This window comes from Oreochromis aureus, linkage group 1, assembly GCF_013358895.1.
Source record: "Oreochromis aureus strain Israel breed Guangdong linkage group 1, ZZ_aureus, whole genome shotgun sequence".
NCBI lineage: Eukaryota > Metazoa > Chordata > Actinopteri > Cichliformes > Cichlidae > Oreochromis > Oreochromis aureus.
In genome coordinates this window covers 11,556,971-11,580,157 of record NC_052942.1, presented here as the reverse complement: position 1 = coordinate 11,580,157, position 23,187 = coordinate 11,556,971, and the positions used below count along the sequence as shown (strand labels likewise).

The following is a 23,187-nucleotide window of genomic DNA, read 5'->3' as shown; positions in this document are numbered from 1 at the left end:
TCCTTTGGGTTTTAAGAAGACATCTCTAAATCTAAATGTATTTGATTTACAAGCCTGAGGTCAACACAGTGATGTTAGCCTATTGATTCTCCTCTGGTTTAACCATGATGGAGTGCTGCCGGGTGGCAAAGTAAGCAGTTGTTTTGTGCAGCATATGACACAGTAGACATGCCATAGAAGAAAAAGCACCGACCCACTTAATAGCATTAGGGTCATATCAGCCTCAATCCAGCACAAGCCTTCCGCTGGACTGTCTCAGATTTGCATAAAAATGTATGCAAATCAAATTTATGACAGAAAAATCTCTCTTTTTTTAACAAAATAATTCCACTAGAGGTTTGAGTGATAGCAGCGCAGGTTAATATTGACTGTACAAAGTTGTAATCATATTTAAATACAACCCCAGGTGAAGAACAACACATGACACATTGCACCATGTCATTAATTATTTAACAAACTCTTAGATCAAGCTTTAGCAGCCGTAACCATTTTCTTTATGACTTTATCAGTTTTTCACATCATTGTGGGGAAATTTTGTCTCAGTCTTACAAAGCTGCTTCAGTTGGTTAAGATTTGGTTAATTCATTTAATCACAGCTCTCTTAGAGTTCAGTCAAAGTGTTTTACTCAGGTTGGACTTTGAGTTCATAGCTGGCTCAATGACTGCAAAGTACCCAGGTCCTGTGGCTCCAAACAAGCCCAAATCATCACCCCTCCATCACTGTGCTGGACAGTTGATATGAAGTGTTTGTGCTGATATGCTGTGTTTGGTTTTCTCCACACTAGCCACTGTCCATCATGGTCAAATGTCTCCAATTTGACCTTGTTTGTCCAAACGGACACTGTTCCAAGCGTCTTATGGTTTGTTCAGATGCAATTATTTTTTTTGAGAGAAAATGCTTTGTTCTGGCAACCCTACAAAGCCGCTACTTGTTCAGTCTTTCGCTAATTGTATTCTCATGAATTTTAACATTTAACGGGCTAACTGAGGTCTGAATCTGAGATGCAGCTCTTAGGGTTTTTTTTTTTGCAGTTCCTCTGAACATTGCACAGTTTGACCTTAGAGTGAATTTGCACTTCTGGGAAGACTGGCAGCAGCCTTAAACGGTTTCCACTTGTGAATAAAATCTTTCTCACTGCAGAATGATGAACTTCAAATTGTTTAGAAGCGCCCGCATAACCCTTCCCAGATTGATAGGCGGCAGCACATGCTTCTCTAAGATCACTGCTGCCGTCTTTCCTTCTTGACATTACGTTAAGACACACCCGAACACTCCAATCCAGGAAACTGCTAAAACTTCTCCTTTCTTAAAGGCGCTCACATTCGCTGATGATCAGTTAATAAAAGACATTTAATTAGCAGCACCTAGCTCCTACTGACCTTCTTTACTTGGTTTCTCACACGCTGCTTCTGAATTTTGAATGAATTTTTGTTAAATAAGTCATGGGATGGTGTGGTATGTCATGTGCTGTTGTTCATCTGAGGTTGTTTTTACATAATTTATGTTTGAATGTGCCCTGATACATTAAGGGGTGTGTCTTTTCTTTCTGTGGAAACGGGGCGAACTTGCTCTCATGCAAAGCCATCGTACGTAGTCATGCTTTTAGTTTTATGGTTTAATGGTGACATATTTCCAAAACTCTTAAATGTGTTTTAAGCAAGTAATTACGCAGGCTTTGTGGAAACAGCTGGGGGTTAAAGCCTCCATTATTTAATACAAACTGAGATAAAGTGAAATAGATATTAGACATAAACAAATCATTAAAAATTCCATTCAGTTACTAAATACAATGAGCCATGGGGCTCTATACAGCCACCTGAGAGCGTCAGAGTCTTGGTTGTTTCAGGGGTTTTTCTGCCCTGTTGTCTGAAGGGATTAGCTGAGTTTTCAATGAAAAATGCATGGGGATGTTTTTTTGTTTTTTTTTGCTTGAACCTCGGGGCTGATTATTTCTTTTAGTCCTGAATATTTCATGTTATAAATGTATTTTAACATAACATGTGAAAGCAAGTTTGCAAAGGCTTAAAATATTTAAGAGCAGACATAATAGTTCAGAATATATTTGTGTGTTTTAAACTTTTAGTGAGGGCTGACTGCTTTGTTTACATTCGGGTTGAGGATGGACACACCCCTGGAGATCCACACAGGAAATTATTATTTAACGGTGGAACAAAACATTGGGTCAAAGCTTAATATGCAATGTTGTCTGGAGTGCTTTTTTTCCTTTTTATAAACCTTGCATTAACATTAAGAATGAATGCTGTGATATACATGGTTATATAGGGGGCTGTCACTGTGTCCTGTTTTCTGGCATGTCCTTGGTAAGGCATCAGTGTAGTGTTTATACACACAAGTTACAACATGTGATTTATGCAAAATAAAAAGCAGCAGTACTCAGAGTGATATGAGTTTCCATCACAGAAAATTCAACCCCCCATCAGTGAAAACAGGTACAAATATTGAGTTGATGTATTATTTTTAATGTCTGCACTCTAATTTGATTTCTTTGTGACATGTACAGAGGTCTCCAGTGAACTCAGAGTACAGTGGGTGTGAAGATGGAGGCAGAAGCAGAGCAAAAATGCCTCTGGATGGTGACAGTGGGACAAAAATAGCTCAGGAGAATTGGCAGTGGACTTTCGCTGCCAGTCACTGACCAGTTTCCTTCAAACCCTCAGTGGAGAGAATCATTTCTAAAAGGCTGGTGCGCACAGTCGGCCCAGCAGTATTTCCATCTGTAAGACCTTTGATACCTTCAACAGGAGACGCTGCTTTATTCCAATCTGACATTGTTTACTGAAGATGAAGAGGAATGCGCACACAACATAAATTAATGAGGTGCTTGAGAATACAATGCACAGCAGCATTCTGAATTTCAGCAGGTCTGATAAAGAAACACAGATGAGACCCTGCGTGCTTAGTACACAAACAGATTTACCGTCCCAGAAACACTTTTTAAACCAATTTTTCTTTATTTTTTTGGGCCCAAGTTCACTGCGGCTGTGGCGCTGACAGTATCGAGTCAGCATTAACTGCAAATAAAACCCAAGGAGCTGTATTAATTTGATGAACGAGGCTGACTGCGGGGATCGTAGAGGGCACCTTCTGGAAGAATATTTAAATAGTTGTACATATAAAAACGGGAAAAGACTAAACTCTGCAACCCAAATAAAAACAGTTCCGCCTGAATAATAAGGCTATAAAGTTGTACGTTAAGACCTGTGCCAGCTGAGCAGTGAAATTTTTAGATTCTTTACATAATCATAAGTATTTATACTGCACTGTAAAACCCTCCATTACAGGTAAAAAGTACTAGCAATGTGCACAATTAAGCAGCACACTTTGGTTACAACCTATTCATCTCTGATATCCTGGTATTTTACTCCTGGTCTCATGTTTTGTTTTGTTTTTATTTGATGTGAAGCACTTTGAGATTCATCTTGAATCTGCTCTTTAAATACATTTATTAAAAAACTCTGTTGAAGATATGATTATTTTATCTCAACTGATTATTCCTTATCGTTTTTTAACAAAACAATTAAATTAAAGAAATTGCATTTTTCCATTTAAAAGCTGGGATCAAAACTGTTTGCATCATCAGCCCAATGCAATTTAATTAAAGCTTAGTTATTAAAGATCAGAGCAGCAGGATCTCAGCACTTTGGCTAAACTGTAGATAAACATGTTAAAATGATGCAGTTTAGTGCATGTAATGTGTTCCATGTTCAATATGGTAGTTGAACTTATTAGTATAATTGTGTTTTATCAGTTACCACAAACCACAAATAACAGACCACAGGAATGTCTACATCTTTGCAAGTAAAATAAACCTATCAGCTGCAGAGATTTTAGATTTGTTAATCCAGATGAGCTGCATGAAAAGCAAGAAGTTTAAACTAGTATGCAGAACTCTTCTTGAGTAACTCTAATGATTGACTTTTACATTAATTACTGACAGCATTAACCTCGAGTGATGCAGCGCACCAGGGCCTGAGTTTGGAAAACAATCAAGAACCGGAGACAAAGATGTGAAGAGTACTAAAGCAAAGTTTATTAGAATTAACAAAGAAAACATCACAAAGACAAAATATCTATAAATCTATCTTATTTTCTTTGTCATACAGCAAGTTTACTCCAGACTTAACGAATAAACTTGGGAACTGTAAAGCAGTCACATTTAAAAGGTGGGGTGTAGACAATCAGCTAACCTTAAACTGTCACAAACATCCCAGAGAACAGCTTCTGTGTGAGGAAAATCTCTGGATTTTTCCTGTTTATATTCCACACACACACGCACTCGCACACACACAAACGCACGCACTCAGACCAGTGTTTTCACTTTGGTCTTTCTGTTGTTCAGACAGGATGCTACGCACTTCGCCTGGAGACTCTCGTCTAAGTGAAGAGTGCTACAGTCATTGTGTAGCACCTTCAGGGTCTCAACAGGTGACAAATTATTGAAGTCTGGCAGATGACCATGCGCACATTGTTTATTTATAATTATTTACATATCTGCAAAAAACCAAACCGTTCCCTTCGTCAGCGTCTTCATTACGCCTCGGGACTGTCCGCTCGCTCGGCGGGGCTCTCGATGCTGCTGGAAACTAGTGGATCCTTGTCAGCTCCTCTACTATCTTAATCACCTCGTCCACTGTGGCTTCACGCTTCATGCCGCTCCCGTCATCGATCTGAAATCGAAGGACACCGAGCTATGAGCCTCCAATACTAAGACAAACCCCCTCAGTGCCACTTTCACATCAGATGAAAAATGAACACACACAGCACGTTTCAAGCATTTTTACTCAGCCTCACTCCTTCACCTGCATTTATTATTTCACTTGAGTGGACATGAAATGATCTTAAAAGCTTCTGAACAAATTACTCAACACTTAGTTTCTGCCAATTTTTTTATTTATCTATTATTTTATTTTTTTATACGATTGCACTTAATCGGTGTCATTTTTTTCATCACTTTCTGCTGCATATAGAGGCTCTTGGGTTTTCCTGCTGTGAACCAAAACTTCTTTCTACTGGGATTTAAATGATGGGCTTTCAATGAAAGTGCAAGCAAACAACACAAAAGGACTGATTACGTTTTTTTCTTGGACTATGTTTTTTTGTGTCTGAATATGACTAAACTGGATAAGGCTGGATTCTGGAGTCTTCTTTGGACAGAGTAAATGTGATGGCATCACTTGAGCTTCATAAAGCTGTGATTTTAATGGGCTTTTTTTTAGCTTATTAAGATGCTAGGATGCTGAAAAACAAAACAAAAAACTGTTAGTTGCAGACTTAATTTTTTACATCAAATATGCAATTAGTTTTTAATGTACCTATTTTTAGTTGCACAGAGACACCAGTGAGCAGCTAACATATTTTATTTTTATAGCAGTGATCCAACTTTAGCAGCACCCTGGCTTTAAACAGGCGTCTCCTGGCAAACAAACCATCCAAATACTTTGGACTGTCTTTATTGGCTGCTCTCGGGAGGCAAACAGGGAACAGCCTTTGTTTATCAGCTAAAAGTGTAATTTTTATTTATTTATTTTTTTAAATGCAGTAAGGCTAAGAAGACACACAAAGCAGTATATTGTTATTTGTTTACCTGCCAAAATTTATTTTTCCACCTGTTCTGCTATGAATGTTATTTCCAGTTCCCAGTCAGCTAATAAAAACTGTCCAAAGAGTCATTCAAAGTTCAGCGTCGCTTTAAGCCAAAAAACACAAATACAAACTGCATCCTTCTTCACCAGCTGCTCCTGTTGGACCTGTTGGCTTCTGTCAACCTCGGTTATTACACTAACTTTCATATTTGTTTGTTCACTTTAAATTTAATAACAACAATATGCAACTATACTACAGGGAACAACACTGAATTTACTTCAGTGATATAGATGCAAGTCCATCTCTGCACTCCAGCTGAGTACACATGTCATAAATAAGAGAGCTGTTTCACAAACCTAACACAAAGTATTTCTTTACATCAAAATGGCACTGCCTGCAAGATTTCCAAAGCAATTCAAGTTCCTGCTTTAAAAGTTATGATACAGCTGTACACCCGGGAACAAAGTGTAAAATTTCCCAAAGGAGCCTCAGAATTTCAAAACAACTGTGGAGAAAGAGCCTCCATATTACTGGCAGGTACGTGCTGGAGAAAGTGATGGAGGCAGGAACAGACAGACTGTAAGCTAAACACCAAACAAGCACGGGCCTCATGCCTGCCTAACCTTGCCTCGCTGCTCTTTTGAACATAATACGACTTAAATATGAAAAGAGACGTGAAGACAAAGGTTTGGGAGACCGTTTAAGATTGGACTAGAGCTGCTATAAGACTGACGAGGCCAATCTGACAAGCTGCAAGCACTGGCAATGTTTGTCGTGACGAACTGATGCTCTCTGGGTAATCACTGAACGTTCCAGGAAGACGGCAATCCCGAGCATACTGACTATCGCAGTTAGCAGACTTGAATCCAAGTGAAAAGATTTGGTGGGATAAAAACAATGAGCTTTTACAAATGAGGCAGATGGAAAACAGCAATTATAGACAAAGGCAATCTGACTAAAGTCATAAGGTTCAGAAAGTTGTACTTTTAATGTCTTTCTTAAATATACTAACTAATCATTTGCAGAGACCAGCCCACACTTTATGTGTAATCAGTGATGACAGTACCGAGGGATGTACAACTTTTTCTTGTACTCAACTAGAGGTCATAAAGGGAAAAGTCATCAACAAACTGTTGGCTTGGGATGAATAATGACTTCTTTTTTTTTTACAACACATTATCACTAAACTAAAAACACCAAGCTGACTCTGAAAAGACCTCTGTTGGTATGTTTTTGTAACAATGTTTACTCATCACTTGAAAACCATCCTGGTTAAGTGTAGATCCGAACGGACATGAGCTCCTACCTGCAGAGTGCTGACAACCTCCTGCATCTTTGCCCGGCCGAGATCCAGGAAGCTTTCAATGAGGTCCCCGTCAATGAATCCCGTGGCCTGCTCCGTCTTTCGCTCCGTGTGGAAGGACCTCCAGGTGCAACGCAGTCAAGGAAAATCAATACAAGGCAGCTGCTTCGCCTGAGGACAGCACCTTCGGTACAATAATGCACATTTTACCTCAGGCCGAGTCAACAGATATTCACTATAATGAGAAAGCAGTCTAATAAAAGCAGCACTGCTCAGAAGACCAGAGAGAAAAGGTTGGTTGAGTCACGATGTTACTGCTGAATCCATAACAACTGTGCAATGCTTAATAATACTTTGGGAAATGTATTATCTAGACTAACATGCCTGGACAAATCAATGAAATCTAAAAAACAGAAAAATGCCCTTCACAATTTCCTAAAACCAGAGGTGATTTTCTTAAGCTTAGTTTTGTCTGACCAGCGCTCTAAAACCTAAAGACAAGCCGTCGCAGTACAGTACTACAGTAGAAGATCAATGCAACCAGTCAAACTTCACATTAGAGAAATCAGAACTGGCTCAAGTTTGGCTTAAAAATGATAAAATAAGTCACAAATGACTTCTTTTGCTAACTGCTAAATTGCTGTAGTTTAAGCTGTAAATAAGAATCAAATGATGAGACCAAAAGCCCGTGGAGCCGAATACAAATTTTTGCACACTTGAAAAATCTAGCAAACAAATCAAAGCTAATTAAAAGAAAACAGTATTACTCCTCTCGCTTCTCAAATCACAGCTGTCAGTGCAGTTCACCTCCATCTTTCTGACAGATGGCAAGCGTACTATAAAAGTAAAAAGGATATAAGCTGTGCTCGATTTTTCCCACGCTCTTGATGACTTTGTTGAGGCGGTTCTGCAGGTCCAACAGGAGGCTGTACCAGCCCTCGGACAGGGATGTCACCAGACCTAAACACACACACGTTAGTCAAAAACACAATGGAGGCGTTACAGATTTTCACCTCGGCAGTCTTTTGCAGCAGATGGGAAATACTTCTGGGTTCACATCAGTGAGAAGAATTTTAAGGACTAGATTCATAATAAACTCACAACAGCTGTATAATTAATAAATCAAAAGATCATTAGTGTGACTGCAATCGCCCTAATACAAATTTCATGCTTGTATGCTGGGACTATGTTGGGTGTAAAGAAGCAGGATTTCAATAGTTCAATAATTTAAAAGATTTCCAAACGGTCTCATTTTGAGACCGACTGTGCTGTAAATATTGTAGTCGCACAGTTTCGGGGAAGTGGTGCGCTCTTCTCTGTGCTACAAATTAAAGTTGTGGTACACAGAGTGGGCTACTCTAACACTCTGGGGAAGTAATGTGCACTCAAACTGACTGGCACAAAAAACAAAACAAAAAAAAGCAACTTGTGAACAAAGAGTTGCACTGATGTGCAATGCAGACAATTTCTGTGTCTGTAAAGTCATGAAAGTGCTTTGGGACATGAGCCTGGAGGATAGCAGGGCAACAACTTACTACTATAATCATCTATTAATCTGATTATCTTTGACTGAGAAATGTCAGAGAAATAAAAATGTAAAACAAAACTTGGAGAAACAACTTGATATTAGGCACTTAACTCTTTTATGTTTAATAAAAAATGCTAAAGTGAAACGCTGTATGGCAATGTGATGGAAGCCTGTGCCGTATGTGTCAATAAACAGTAAATTCTATTTAATATGCTTTGTGTTGCTGTGACTGATGTGGAGCAATAGAGAGACTATAAAGGTCTTCCAAATAAAAGCTGCAGAAAAAGATGCGACATTATTTTTGTTCATCAGAGGGTTAATGAAAGGTCTTTGATCATCAGTCTACCCTCTCCTTCTCCCTTTTCCACTGGAGGATTAGTCCCAGCAACTCAGTGCACCCAAATACCACATTCTGCATCAACAGGTCTGGATGAAACAAATTAATATGCATTTTCTCCTGCTGATCTTCTAGGAACTTGTATGTAAATTTGACTCATGGCTCATCATTTGCATGTTGTCTTGTTTTGTCTAACAAACAGTCAGAAACTTTTAGATAATATATATATATATATATATATATATATATATATATATATATATATACATATATATATATATAACTTTATCAAAATATGTTTAGCATGAGGCCAAATTGAAAAAATTGTAGCTTTTTATCTATTTATTCCTTTTAACTTTATATATATATATATATAATATATACATATATATATATATATATATATACATATATATATATACATATATATATATATATATACATATATATACACATATATATACATGATATATAATATATATACATATAGTATTTATCTATTTATTCCATATATATATATATATATATATATATATATATATATATATATATATATATATATATATATATATATATATATATATATATATATATATATATATATATATATATATATATATATATATATATATATATATATATATATATATATACATATATATATATATATATATATATATATATATATATATATATATATATATATATATATACATATATATATATATATATATATATATATATATATATATATATATATATATATATATATATATATATATATATATATATATATATATATATATATATATATATATATATATATATATATATATATATATATATATATATATATATATATATATATATATATATATATATATATATATATATATATATATATATATATATATATATATATATATATATATATATATATATATATATATATATATATATATATATATATATATATATATATATATATATATATATATATATATATATATATATATATATATATATATATATATATATATATATATATATATATATATATATATATATATATATATATATATATATATATATATATATATATATATATATATATATATATATATATATATATATATATATATATATATATATATATATATATATATATATATATATATATATATATATATATATATATATATATATATATATATATATATATATATATATATATATATATATACATATACATATATATATATATATATATATATATATATATATATATATATATATATATATATATATGTATAATAGTATAAAATCGAGTGGAATAAATAGATAAAAACTACAATTTTTTCAATTTGGCCTCATGCTAGAACAAAACATATTTTGGAGGTTTAGCTAAAAGTTAATTTAAAAAACAAAATAAAGCAAACATTTTAAACTCAATCACACTGATTAAGCTCCGCAACTCCTTAGAAAATACTAACATCCAGTATTCTCTATTTGACTAATAACACAAGTAAAAGATTTAGAATTTAAATTCAGCATTGAAAGACTGTTCCTAAAGCTCTACCTTTCCCAAATAATGGACTCTCCCGCGTTACTTCAATCGATCACAATAATCTTCCCATCTAAGATTATCTACTATCCATTTTCAACAAGTTTATTGCAAGTTTATCCGCTTGTTTGTTGCTATCTGGCTGGAATAATCTTGTGGCCTTGCAGCTTCTTTCCAGTAATGTCTAATAAATCAAAACATCTCAGAGCAATAACCCTGGCAGAGGTATTTATCTTCATTAGACACTGAAGCTCATTTTAGTTTACCAGCTCCTGTGGAAACCTTTAACTGGAGCGTACAATGGAAATTCTCGTATCCTGTTAAACTTTCTTCTGACACTTTTTCAGGAGTCACAGAGAGAGTGCTGAGGGGAAATTATGTGCTGCGTGTTGGTGCTCTGGGAGACCAAGGGGTGAAATACTGCTGTGTCTGAATGTTGTGTGCTCCACGTTTTTCATCCCTGCCTTCATTACTGCCAGGATGAAAGTTACTAGTTTTAATCTGAGTAATGAGGTGTAAACTGTGATTTCTTTTCCTTTCTTATTCCTTTCTCAAATGGAAACATTAGTTTTAAAGAAATGGCTTTGGAGACGTTTGTGCACTCTCTAATTAGTCTGAGGTATATGAAAACACTGACAGTGACTGTAGCACTGCAGAGGCAATCATTTGCTAAAGGACTGTCATTGTGAGATTTTTCACCGGATTTTTTTTTTTTTTTTTTTTTTAATTTCCTACCAAAATCTGTTAGAAAACTTTTCACAGAGATACCTGTGGTTTATCCTGAGCAATGGAGGCAGCGTTTTGAAAAAAAAACAAAAAACACACGGTGCTGTTAAGCTTTTGATTAACAAAAAATATGCAGCTTTGTAAAATATAAAAACCACCTGGCTGTAATAATCTGCTACTCTCTTAAACAGCGCATTTAAAAACTAGAAAGAGGTAAGAAAGAGAAATCAGGTTTTTTAAATTAAAACTCTAAATACTTGTATAATTCTTCTCATTATTCATCTACATATGCTGATCAGTGAAAACACTGAAAAAACAGAGGTGAAAAGATCAACATTGAGAATCTCACTAGAACTGGTTAAAAACAAAAAGAGAGAAAAAAAGTGCTGCCTCTTAGACCGTGTCCTTTCCTAACTTATTTCATGATGCCCGCCTTACTGCTTGAAAAGAAAAGAGCCCGGGTGCTATAAACTGGCCTGTCTAGACCAGTCACCTGAGCCAGTAAGAGAGAAGATTTCTCTCTTAAACCTACAGCAACTCCTCAGTTCATCAATAAAGAGCGTAGCAAGAAGAAGAAGAAGGAGAGGGAGATCCAATAAAGTGCTCAACATCTAACCTTTGACAGCATTAAATTTAAAATTAACTGTATTTCCAAAAACATTTTCATTTTATTATCTTTTAAAATTAAACTCAGGGTTAAAATGAGCCTGTTCTATTTACATCTTACACCACACCAACGCCACAGAATAACTCCTGCTATCAATCCTCTATTGAATAACGATGGAAACTCTCAGCAGTGGCTATTACAAATAAATCCATGTTAATCCATAAAATTGGACATTACTAATGAGTGAAGTTAGGTGAAGTAATGGTAAAGGAGAAATTTCAGAAGTTAAAAATCAGATTTAGCCAACAGTTAGATGACTGGAGCCCCTAACTTCTCAGTGCATCTTTGCACAAAGGCTGAAAAACAAGGAGGGTGGGGATAAATCTTGCTGGCTCTGAAAACTATCTACCTCCCGTCACTTCCACTAATTGACAAATTATCTCTCATTTGTCTGACCAGGACAAAAGCCAAGGTGAAAGTAAAGTTTTGGAGTGCTACATGCTGAAAAGTTACTTGGCTGGGAGCCTCCACTCAGTTCAAGGAAACCAGTGGACAGTAGGAAGTTCCTACTGCCAGCCAAGAAACAGTGCAGTGTTTGTCTTTGTGTAGGCTGAGAGGCAGTGGGAACTAAATATTGTTACCTTTGTCACTTGGCATGTAGTTTCCACCTCTTCTCAGTCTTGGGAAGCTAAGCTAACTAATACTGGCTAAGCTAAGCTAACTAATACTGGCTGTAGGCTTACAGCAATTTGTCATGTCATCTGTGCACTTACCAATCATGCCATTAACTGTGCCAAAGAGCACTGAGCCCTGGGTGGGTGTGGAGCTCTCGCCGAGGTTCTGCAGCACCAGCGAACCATGGCAGAAGACATTTACAAACTCCCCAAGGTGAAACAGCCCCACTTCCTGCAGGTGCTGACGTTCCTCGTCTGTGGTGGCCGCACTGACCAGAGAAAGGACGGTGGGAGAGAAATGCAAAAGGTGGAGAGTGAGGGATTATAAACAAAGAATAAAACATGTAAGAAAAAGGGTTGATGTATGAGCAAACAGATAGGAGAGAAAAAATAAAGTGCAAAAACAAAGAGAAGATTAAGGGAAAAATGGAAAAAAAGAAATTATTGGGGGACAGACTTGATCGATTAAACGAAACAAAAAACAAGGGGGGCAGAGATATTAGAAGTGTTAGAAAAGGTCAGAGAATGATAGAGAAGTAATGGATAAAAGGGTGAGAAACAGGGGGGAGAGCAACAGGAAGAGAGATGTGACACAAAAATAAAGGTCAAAAGCATTGAGAGGTCCAGCTTGATGTAGAAGGCGGATAATAAGCTGGGACATAAATGTAGCACACTCACTTCCAGACCACATCTTTCTTACTTTTCCTTAAAGTCAACACTTGTTTTATAGCAGAATTACTAAAGAGAGAAAGGCAGCAGAGTGGCTAAAAGCTCACTGCTGAGATAACTTCCAAAACAAATGCAAGGACAATTGCTGCTGCATCACATTCACTACAGTGATGGTGCTCTACGAAGTACCGCGCAACTCACGGTAAAAATCACCCTCGTAATAAGATGATACTGCTTTCAGTGAATAAATGTTGGAATTGACACAAACTTTTTTTGATGGTTGACTTCAATGGAAAATGTAATGGGGCCGTAATGCTTACAGGAATCATTCACGTTAATGTGCAAAACTACTCACGGCACCGTTTATACTGCTCCTCCTCACCTGTCCTTTTGGCAGACAAACAGATTGAAGGCGTTCTCCGCCCCCAGGAAGTTGTCATCATCCAGAATTTCCACTGCACTCATCCAGTTAGGATTGAAGTCACGGGCAATCTAAAGCAAATAATAACCCCCCCCCAAATAAACGTAAGATATGTCAGAGAAAACAGTAAACACCAGAGAGGTCCTGGGCAAAACAAAGGTGGTACTTGTCTCCAAGCAGATACTGCATTATCTATGAACTAAGAAGTGCTGACTCCAAACATACTGCTTTTATGTTTCAAGCCCTGAGCAACATGAAATGCCCTTGAATACAAAGGCATGAAAAATGCTTTTCAAATCTGTTCTATTCATGCTGATTATGCACATAGAGCTCACTATAAGGATCCTGAGCTGGGTCTATGATGGACACTATATATAACTTAAAGTATTTGCACTGTGAGCTCACTGGCTTATTTTAAATGACGGTAAAGGTTGCAATAAGTCAAACATGCCCTAAACAATGCCCGGCTTTATCATTTATTTTACTGTTAATAGGAGTCTAACTGGCAAAGCAGATCACCATGCAGTATTAAAGACGACTGAAAATTAGTGTTTGAGATGATAAACACATTAAGATGACCCCTATTGATCATTACAAAGAATACAGGTTCACAGGACTACAGATAAATATAAGACCAATATTTACTTTTAATCTTGTTTATCTTCTAAGGTAAATATCTAACTGTTTATCTGTTGAATGTGTCATTACATTCAAAAGCTAGTTGCAAACTATCTCTGCTTTCTGTTTGGTGTTGAGCGGTAGGGGTTATATTGTAATAACTATCTTGAAATACTGTTATATTTCAAGAAATGTGTGATAATGATATTTCTGGCAATGTAGAAAAAAAATACTGAACTGAAGCAGCACTTATGTGTAAATGAATGAAGGGAATTTTCCATCCTTTTCCAATGAGCTACTGTCACTGATGACACACTTCCAAATTTGAAGTGTGAATCCACCGAAACAAGGTGCTAGCAGCAGGAACAATATAGTGCAACAGTAGTGACACAGCATAAATCAGGTGTAGCACAAAAGTAGTTTGAGTAGCTTGTTTTCCCAGGAAATCTTTGAGAATAAAGTAAATGCTTAACACTAAGTAATTTAACATGGTAGCAGTTGGTGATGTGCGATGTTTTTATGCAGTGGTGTTGGGCAGCTCCTGATAAGTTACAATGTTAAATTGCTTAACTTATCAGGAGCTGCCCAACACCATCACATAAAAACATCCCACATCACCAACTGCAAGCATCTCCTTCTTTGTAGCCAAGCTGTACTGGACAGCTTTCACCTAAGGTGTTGAAACACATTTGTTGTTTCCTTGTTTTGCATGAATGGTTTTCTTGCATGTTGTTGCACTGGGTTGTTTAAGTAGCTCCTGTTTTACGTACTAAATCATCACTGAAATGTGTGGCAGTTGCTCTCACACACATGCCTGGGCTTGTCTCGTAAGTCCATGCACTAAAGAGTGTAAATGCATGCCACTGCTATAGCAATGATATCACAATACGACATTTTAATATCACATATCAAATTGATTGTGTTATTGTGAATGATGTTATATGGCAGAGTCCTAATGGGCAGATAGAGAAAAATGCAGCACTGTACACTAAAACAAACAGCCTGTTGCACCGAACCAAAGCTGCTGGAAGAGAAATTTAAAGATTTTCTATCTCCCAACAGCAAACTACAGAGTTGAGTACTTTTTTTTACGTGCAGCACTTGATCTATTGTTAATGCAAAATATTGATTATACTTGCTTTGGTATGTAAGAAGATAATATTTTCCATCTAAAATTTTGAGGCACTGGAAGGTATGTTTTGTTTCTAAATAAATTCAAGCCCTTTTGGTCTCCAGGACTTATTACACTGAGCACAACAACACAACACGCACACAATAGGATGCGTGACTCATCATCAAATCTCTGTATCTTTCTTCACAAATCAATTTGAACACTTTGCTCATCAGAAGGCTGGGAGGTATGAGGCTATGCGTGGTAGACATTAAAAAAAAAATAACAACAACAACAACATTTATACCCTGAAGAGAAGAGTTAAAACATGCAAATGTGGGTAAACAGACACTAAACCAAAGTCTGTAAAAATAAATAAAAATGTTTCAAAATGAGCAGCCTTGAATGAAACTCAAGGTTAATTTGTGTTTTCACAGCTGGTTTCGGTACAGACAAACCAACTTGTTTGATATATTAAACCTTCTCTTCTTACCTCTTCAAAGTTGCCCTCCATGGATTTGTATGCCAGCAGCAGGACGGACCTCATCAAGTCTCCTACCAGAATGAAATCTCCTTTGGTCTTCAGGTAAAGGGCCATGATATTGTTGTAGTGGTTACACTCGGTCCTCAGCTCCTTCTCGGCCGTCCACTCGTACAGACGGACCTTAAACAAACAATAAGCGTGTATAATTGTTGGTTGTCAAGCTGCCAAAGATAAAAGCAGCAGCGATTAGCTTTAGCCATGTTTGATGAAGTGTATGACATTTTACTTCCACAATGCTATCACTCCAGATTGTGTGTGTGAGCATGAGGGCGAGGTGCTGATTGAGTACACGAATTATAAGCTGCAACATTAATGAACATTAAACGGCTAATTAGACTCGCAGTTTCATGCTGTCTGCACCAGCTAACAATTTTTTAATAATTAATTTGAGCCAAGTAATTGATAAAAAAAAAATCAAGGTAGATTTCTGTGACCTAATTTCTACTCATGATGGTAAACTCAACAGATCAAAGACTAGCTGGTTTTATTTGGAATGATTATTAGTATCATTATCGTCATCATCTATTGTTATTATTTCAAAAAATGTAACTGCATGTAAAAAGTTTACATTACAACAACAACAACAAAAAAAACCAACAAAAACAAAACAACTTCATCCTTTACTCATTTAATGACGTTTTTTGTTTTACCTTTGGAACTATTGTTTTCTTTGTTTTGTATACTTGAGTATAATTTAAAAATGTAATAAACATTTTCAAACTTTATTTACTCAGCTGCACTAGAGTTACTAGGAGGGAGAAAACAAACAAACAAAACAAAAACAAAAACAAAAAAAAAAAAGGAAAAAACTGAACCAAAAAAAGATGGTTGCCCAGTGATTACATCAAATTTTTGTTGTTGTTGGAGACAATTTCAAGTAGCTGCAATCACCATGCAATAACCTCAACCTCTGGGTCACCAATTTTGATCACAATGTGATTACACAGGTCGCTCGTCTCGAAACAATCACGGTCTGACTTCGATCCATTTTGTATTGCCAACGTTGCAATCAATCTGAATCAGTAATGACTCTTGACTGTTTGTCTTTGCAGTAGGGTACTCCACTCAGCTTGTAGTCCCATACAAGAACAAGATTTCTACTTCAGTCAGGAATTTCTTAAATTTCCAGAAAAATTAAATTTATTTGTTTGTCCATATCAAGTTTGAGCAGAAATAAAGAGTGTAGTGATTAAAAGACACTAAGATGCAGAAAGAAAGACCCAAGTGTAAAAATATGTAGTTTAAAAACAAAAGAAACAAACAAAAAAAAAGATAAGAAAAAATAAGAAAAATTGTCCAGTAAAAAAAAAAAAACCCCAAAAAAAACCAAAAACATTTTGCATAATGCTCTACTGAGGTTGTCACTATAAAGAAAAATTAATACTGCTTCCAAGATTGATTACCCTTTAATCACTGTTTATCTTTGGGAGCTAGAAGGTGAGTTTGATGTGGAAAGTTAGCTACAGTGAGTGATGAGTTCCAGACATCTGAAACCTATCACTGAATCTTTGGATAAACATGACTTTCTAGCTTTTAATCCTTTTAATCTATATATATCTTAGTGTGAATGAGTGTGGTATTACAGAAGAGTGGGGGGTGAAGCTGTTTCTTTCACACTGTATGTCAAGCAATCCTCATATTCATCCATGTGGGATCAACTGCTTTAGATATTGAAGAAAAACTGCTAAGGAGGTACATTTTGTCATTTCCTGTCACAATCAAAGAAAGTCAAAACATGCAAATCACTTGAAGGTGGACTAAATGAAGCACACTGAGCAGTCTGACTGAAAAAGTATTTGCCCCTTTCTTGATTTCCTATTGTTTTGTATATTTGTCACACTTAAATTGTTCAGATCATCAAACAAATTAAATATAAGACAAAGATAACAGAAAAACCAAAATGCCATTTCTTATTGAAGGTCTTTATTAAGGGCCAAAAACTTCACACCTACATGGCGCTGTGCAAAAAAGTTAACCCCCCTGTTTTAACATAAATCAACTCCAGCTACACCCAGGCCTGATTACTGCTACACCAGTTCTCACTCAAGAAATCACTTATATTAGGACCTGCCTGACAAAGTGGAGTAGAACAAAATTCTCAAAATTGTGACAAATATTAAAAAGAGGAACTCAGGAAGGGGGCGAACACTTTTTCACACCACCGTATAACTTCTGCAAATCTAAAATGTTTACCACTAGGGGACAGCATTATATCTGTGGTTGTGTTGAAAATCGTGCTGGTTTTAATTGTTTATTTTTAGGTCTATTCTCATTTCCTCAGTCCAACGTCGGACATAAGAATGTGTTATTTTGTTCGCCTACATAAATGTCATATTAATTCAATGCTCCATCTTGTGCTACGAATTGATATTATATGAAAGTACAGCCTGGTCCCAGGTCACCTTCAGTTGATGTCTCTTCAGAACAATACAAAGAAGTTTTACAAAAGTACACTTAAGGAATAAACACTTTAGAGTCTAAATGTAATATATTCATACTATTTGGAAGAGAATATGCAGCCATTCTTCATGTTAAGGTTAAATGAAGGATCTGAGTCAAAGTTTCTCTAGTTGGAAGCTGAACTTGAGCATCTGCAGAGCCAGTTCAGTTATACAAGTAAACACATGTCACAATTCAGTTTTCTCGACACATGGTGAGAAAACTGAAGCAAAATAGAGAGGTGCTGCTTTTAATCTCTGGACCAGATGGTAAATTGTGACGTGGGAAGTGAAAAGTAATTGTGATGGAGGTGCACTTGACTCAGGCACCTTCCCAAGGGCCGAAAGTAAAGATTTAATTGTGCAAGCAAGTTTTTTCAGCAAAAGAAAAAAATAGAATCTGACAAATTAAAACAATTTAAACTTCAAGCTGCACTTTTCTTCAGGTCTTCAAACATGACTATAAGAAAAAGTCAAGATTTTTCTATGACCAGCTAAAAATACTAATGACCACTTACTGTGCTATTTATGCTGGCCAGCAATTTGCCATTGAACTCTACCATAGAGTAGACAGCTCCTTTCACCTCCTTCTCAGCAACGGTTTGGAGCTTACCTGGAGGAAAAAGCACAATGTCTGCCAGTCAGTCTTGTTTTAACTTTCAAAGCATTAGACATGAAAGGTTCAGTTAAACTAGCTCCTACAAAAAAAAAAAAGTGACTACTGCTCAATTACTGAGAGATGTGGGAAAAAGTGAAGAAAGGAAGACAGATGCGTTCAGAATGAGGATAGGCAAAATGAAGAGTTGCAGGAGGATAAACGAAAGGCACGCAATGCACCTTGAGAGGGGCGCAGTGTGAAAGGAAATGAGAAGAATCAGTAGTGTCGAGAGGAGGAACGTCTGATAAGAAGTGATAAGAAAATGATTAAGTGAGGAGGGAAACAGGAGCGTGGCAGGACAAAGTGTTCGTGCGTGAAATACAGGACAGAGGGTGGAGAGGAGAAAATGAAAACAGGTGAAGGATGAAGAGAGCAAGGCAAAATGAGCCGGGTTGAGAAGGCAAATGGGATAAAGGTTGAAGAACAAGACAGAAAAGTGATTTTAGGTTTATTTGCTGCAAATGGAGAAAGCTGAAGAACGTTTGGGTACTGACCGTCGGTGTAGTGGAAGACAATGATGCGTCCCTGCTTGGGCTCAGCCTCCTCTGGGTACACCATGGCGGTGCCAACGATAAAATACACAGACGGGTCTTTTCCCAGGCGACAAGACACCAGGCTGAGGGCATACTCACTGGGGAGGAACTGATGGGCATGCAGAACTGACAAATACACAAAATACAAATGACTTAGAAATGTAAAACAAGGAGAATGTGTATGTTACTAGGATTTAAAGTTTTTGTTAATAGTTGAAGAATGATTCTTTTCACAAATGGAAACACTGTAACATTCCAATAAAAATCAGACAAGGCAAGCATGAGTGGCCAAGCAGGTTTTTAACTTCACTATAGAGAAAAACTACTGCAATCGCTGTTATACTGTCCTTTCACAACACACAATGTCCACGTGAACAGTTAAATAATTTTTAAATAATATGTATTAAGACGTTATTAGTCTTGTTAGTATTTAAAAATCTACAGACAATATCCATGATGTGAACCTCTTTTCAGTTCACAGTCTAATTGAAAAGTAGTGCTGCTGGATACTGTATAAACAACAGAAAATCAAGACACACCACACCTGCCCACATCTCCCTCTCCCATCCTCTTTTGAATCAGATTTATCTCGTTGAGGTGAGAGCTCAGGTTTATCTGAATAGTGCAATCTCAGCAGCACTTTGCACTGGACTCAATGTCGTGCAGTAATTGTATAACACTGCACAATACATTCATTAATAGATGCATCTATTTTAAACACATGTCCCACACATCCTCTGGTAATTGTTCGCCCAGTTCAGCTCTCCATTCGTTGTTAATGGATGGCTTCATAATTAGACAGCATGCTTTTGTCTTCTCATCCAAATATCTTATAGCCAAGATGGAGGATTGCCTACAGCTTATATACAGGTTTCTTTGATTGTTCTTGGCCCATTGTACTTTTTTTTTTTTCCCCATTTGTGTTTAATGCCAGATTCGATGTATGACGCTGAGCAAGATTTTCAGAATAATGTAGCAAACCGGGCTGATCCCCTGCATCTGTATACTATGAAGACAGGCATAATTTCTAATCTCCCTCGCTCTCTTTTTAGTTTTATTGCACCTGTCTAGAGAGGAAATTTTTCAATTTTATTGCTGCTTTTGCTCATTAACCTAGGCAGTGTAGGTGGAGGTAATTAATAAAATATAACTGCATACAAATCAGGATCTGCACCCTAATGCATCAAAATGTGTCTCCATATCTGATGGAAAACTCACAACATCTAAATGAGTGGTTATCTGATTGCACATTAATAAAGCAGAATGAGATGTGGACACAGTGTGCTGAACCAGTCCCTTATTTACATATTATTAACATATAACATACACTAATTTATGTGGGGATGGTCATGCCTGGGTATTTAAAAAAGGCTTGGTGCAGTAAAATCTGCATTGCAAAACAGACTGAAGGAAATCATGCCTGGGATTCAGCTTGAAGACTGTTTGCATGACTCCCAAAAATCATTCAGTTATTTAATAAAGAGCCAGAGGTTTGCTTTAGATACAGAATGCCAAAACATTTATGTTTTATGAACCTTTTTACAATCATAGAACACAAAAACCCACCATAAAAACACCAATATTTAACCAGTAAATAAGATTAAATAAAAGAAAACAGCAACTTTTATTAGCAAATGATGACCATGGATGATGCACCAAATTGCCAACATTATTACATTACTATCATATGCTCCTAGTTCAAATGGAAATGTATATTCTGCTGTCTCACCTTCAAAGGTGTGTTGATCCACAACCAGCAGATTGTGAACCTCCACCTCTTCCCCGAAGGAAGTCTCGTGGGGAGAAGTGCTGCTGGGGAAGAGCTTGCTGGAGCTCACACTGCTAGAGAGAGCCTAGAAGGATGTAGATTTATGAGATGGAACAAGCAAGAGAAGGGCAGACAAAGCCAAACACAGGTTTATAAAACAATTCAAATCCCCATTTCAACATGAGCTGTGTGAACAGCACAGTCGGCACCATCTGTGGCAGCAGATGTGCAGCATTTTAAAATCAGGTAAACATCATTCTGGTCATCACATGTGAGAGGCGCTCTGGCAGTAAATGCAAACACAAATAAAAGTATACACCTGTCCCCTTGGAGAAGATAAAGAGCCAAGCTGAGTGGGCATAACACATACTGCCAGTGTGGACGTTTCTGATTAGCTCTCCATGTGAGAATCTCTTTGAAAGTCTGGTTCTACTATTTTTTTTTTCCTTTCTTGTCAGCTAAAAACTCGTCATCTGCATTTCATGTCAACAAATTAAACAAAAGCTGATTATGTTCCCTGTTGTCAAAATTTGATGTGAACTCTAAACTCTAACCAGATAAATTGAGCTTGACTGTGAGCAATAGCAAGCGATGATAATGGAATAAAGCAAATGGCCTAATCTTTCCTCATTCATTCACTCTGCTGCTTTCTAAATGGCTTTACAGGACAAATGTTCTAACAATAATTGTAATCCTTCAGGGTTCCTGCACCATTTGGAAATAAAAATTAATGCTTTTATATTAGATTTAGAAAATAACTTATTAATCATCATTTAGACATCATACATTTACTCTTATTGCTACTATATTATTTTTGTCACCTTTATTTTTATGAGATGCGTAGTTAAATGCATGCCCTTAACTAATATGGTCACTGCCACTACATACAGGTAGTTTTATTTTAATGGTGCGAGACAGAATATCAACCAAACGTGAAAAACAAAAAACAAATTTTAAATTGATCTGACTGAATGAAGTGCTGTGGACAGATGAAATCAAAAACCAGCTTAACCTGCTGTGAGGAGGAAGAGAAATGCTGATTATGAGCTAAAGAATAACATTCCCACAGTCAAGCACAGAGGTGGAAACATTATGCTTCGGGGCTGTTTTTCTCATAAGTTTACAGGACAACTTCAGTAGATTGAGGAGCCAATGGATGGGGCTAGGAACTGTAAAATCAAGGACGGGAACCTTTATCTTTCACCATGACAAGGACCCAAAACATACCACCACGGGAACAAAGGAGTGGCTAAAGAAAAAGCACATTAAGGTCTAGAGGCCTAGCCAGTGACCAGACCATAATCTTATAGAAAAGGAGGAAGGAGCTAAAGCTTCGAGTTGCCAAGTGGCAGTCAAGAAACCTGCAGGATTTAGAGAGTTTTTCTAAAGAGGAGTGGGACAAATTCCCTTCTGAGATGTGTGCAAACCAGATGACCAACTACAAGAAACACCTTACTGCTGTGCTTGGCCATTAAGATTTCTCCACAAAGTAGTAAGTCGTGTTTCTTTTGGGGATCAAATGCTTATTTTACTCAGTGACACGGAAATTAATTTAGTATTTTTATGCAATACATTTTCTGGATTTTTCTGTTGATATTCTGTCTCTCTTTGTTAAAATGAAGCTACCATTAAAACGACTGTTCATTTTTGGTAAGTGAAGACACTTACAGCAGAAGATCCAGTAATTATTCCCCACAGCAAGAAGCCTTAAGAACTTAAAAATACTCATAACAGCTGGCCCAAGTGAAGCATCAGAAACCGTGTGCTGACAACATTAGACTTGATGTGATAAGAAATGGCATCATTGGGTTGAAATATTTTTATGTACCACATTTATTATTTATAGGATAATAGGCTTGGTTAATCCACTTTATGTTTTTTAAGATGATGCTTCAAAAAAAGAGCTCGGTTAAGTTTTAAGTGTTTGAAAAGGCTATCAAATTACAAGACCTCCTTCAAGCACAACTTTACATGTTGACTTAAAGCTTGCACTCTAAACTAAACAACTGCTGTTTCTTTTTACTCATGTGAACCACCACCTCCGCCAAAAAAATGACTGACAAGTTTATTTCTTGTCAAGCCA

At 36.5% G+C, this 23,187-nt stretch overlaps 1 protein-coding gene across 1 annotated transcript in view; it reads right to left on the bottom strand.

Moving 5' to 3' along the window:
• Positions 1-4,030: 4,030 nt before the first annotated feature.
• Positions 4,031-23,187, bottom strand: part of ddb1 (damage-specific DNA binding protein 1) — a 46,514-nt gene continuing 27,357 nt past the window's right edge. The window contains exons 19-27 of the mRNA XM_031744535.2: positions 21,066-21,189; positions 19,298-19,462; positions 18,664-18,758; positions 15,657-15,827; positions 13,396-13,505; positions 12,444-12,613; positions 7,766-7,868; positions 6,912-7,035; positions 4,031-4,689 (exon numbers count right to left, since the gene is read on the bottom strand). Coding sequence (XP_031600395.1) covers positions 4,606-4,689; positions 6,912-7,035; positions 7,766-7,868; positions 12,444-12,613; positions 13,396-13,505; positions 15,657-15,827; positions 18,664-18,758; positions 19,298-19,462; positions 21,066-21,189 — 1,146 coding nt within the window. The 3' untranslated portion in view covers positions 4,031-4,605. The remainder of the gene's footprint in view (positions 4,690-6,911; positions 7,036-7,765; positions 7,869-12,443; positions 12,614-13,395; positions 13,506-15,656; positions 15,828-18,663; positions 18,759-19,297; positions 19,463-21,065; positions 21,190-23,187) is intronic.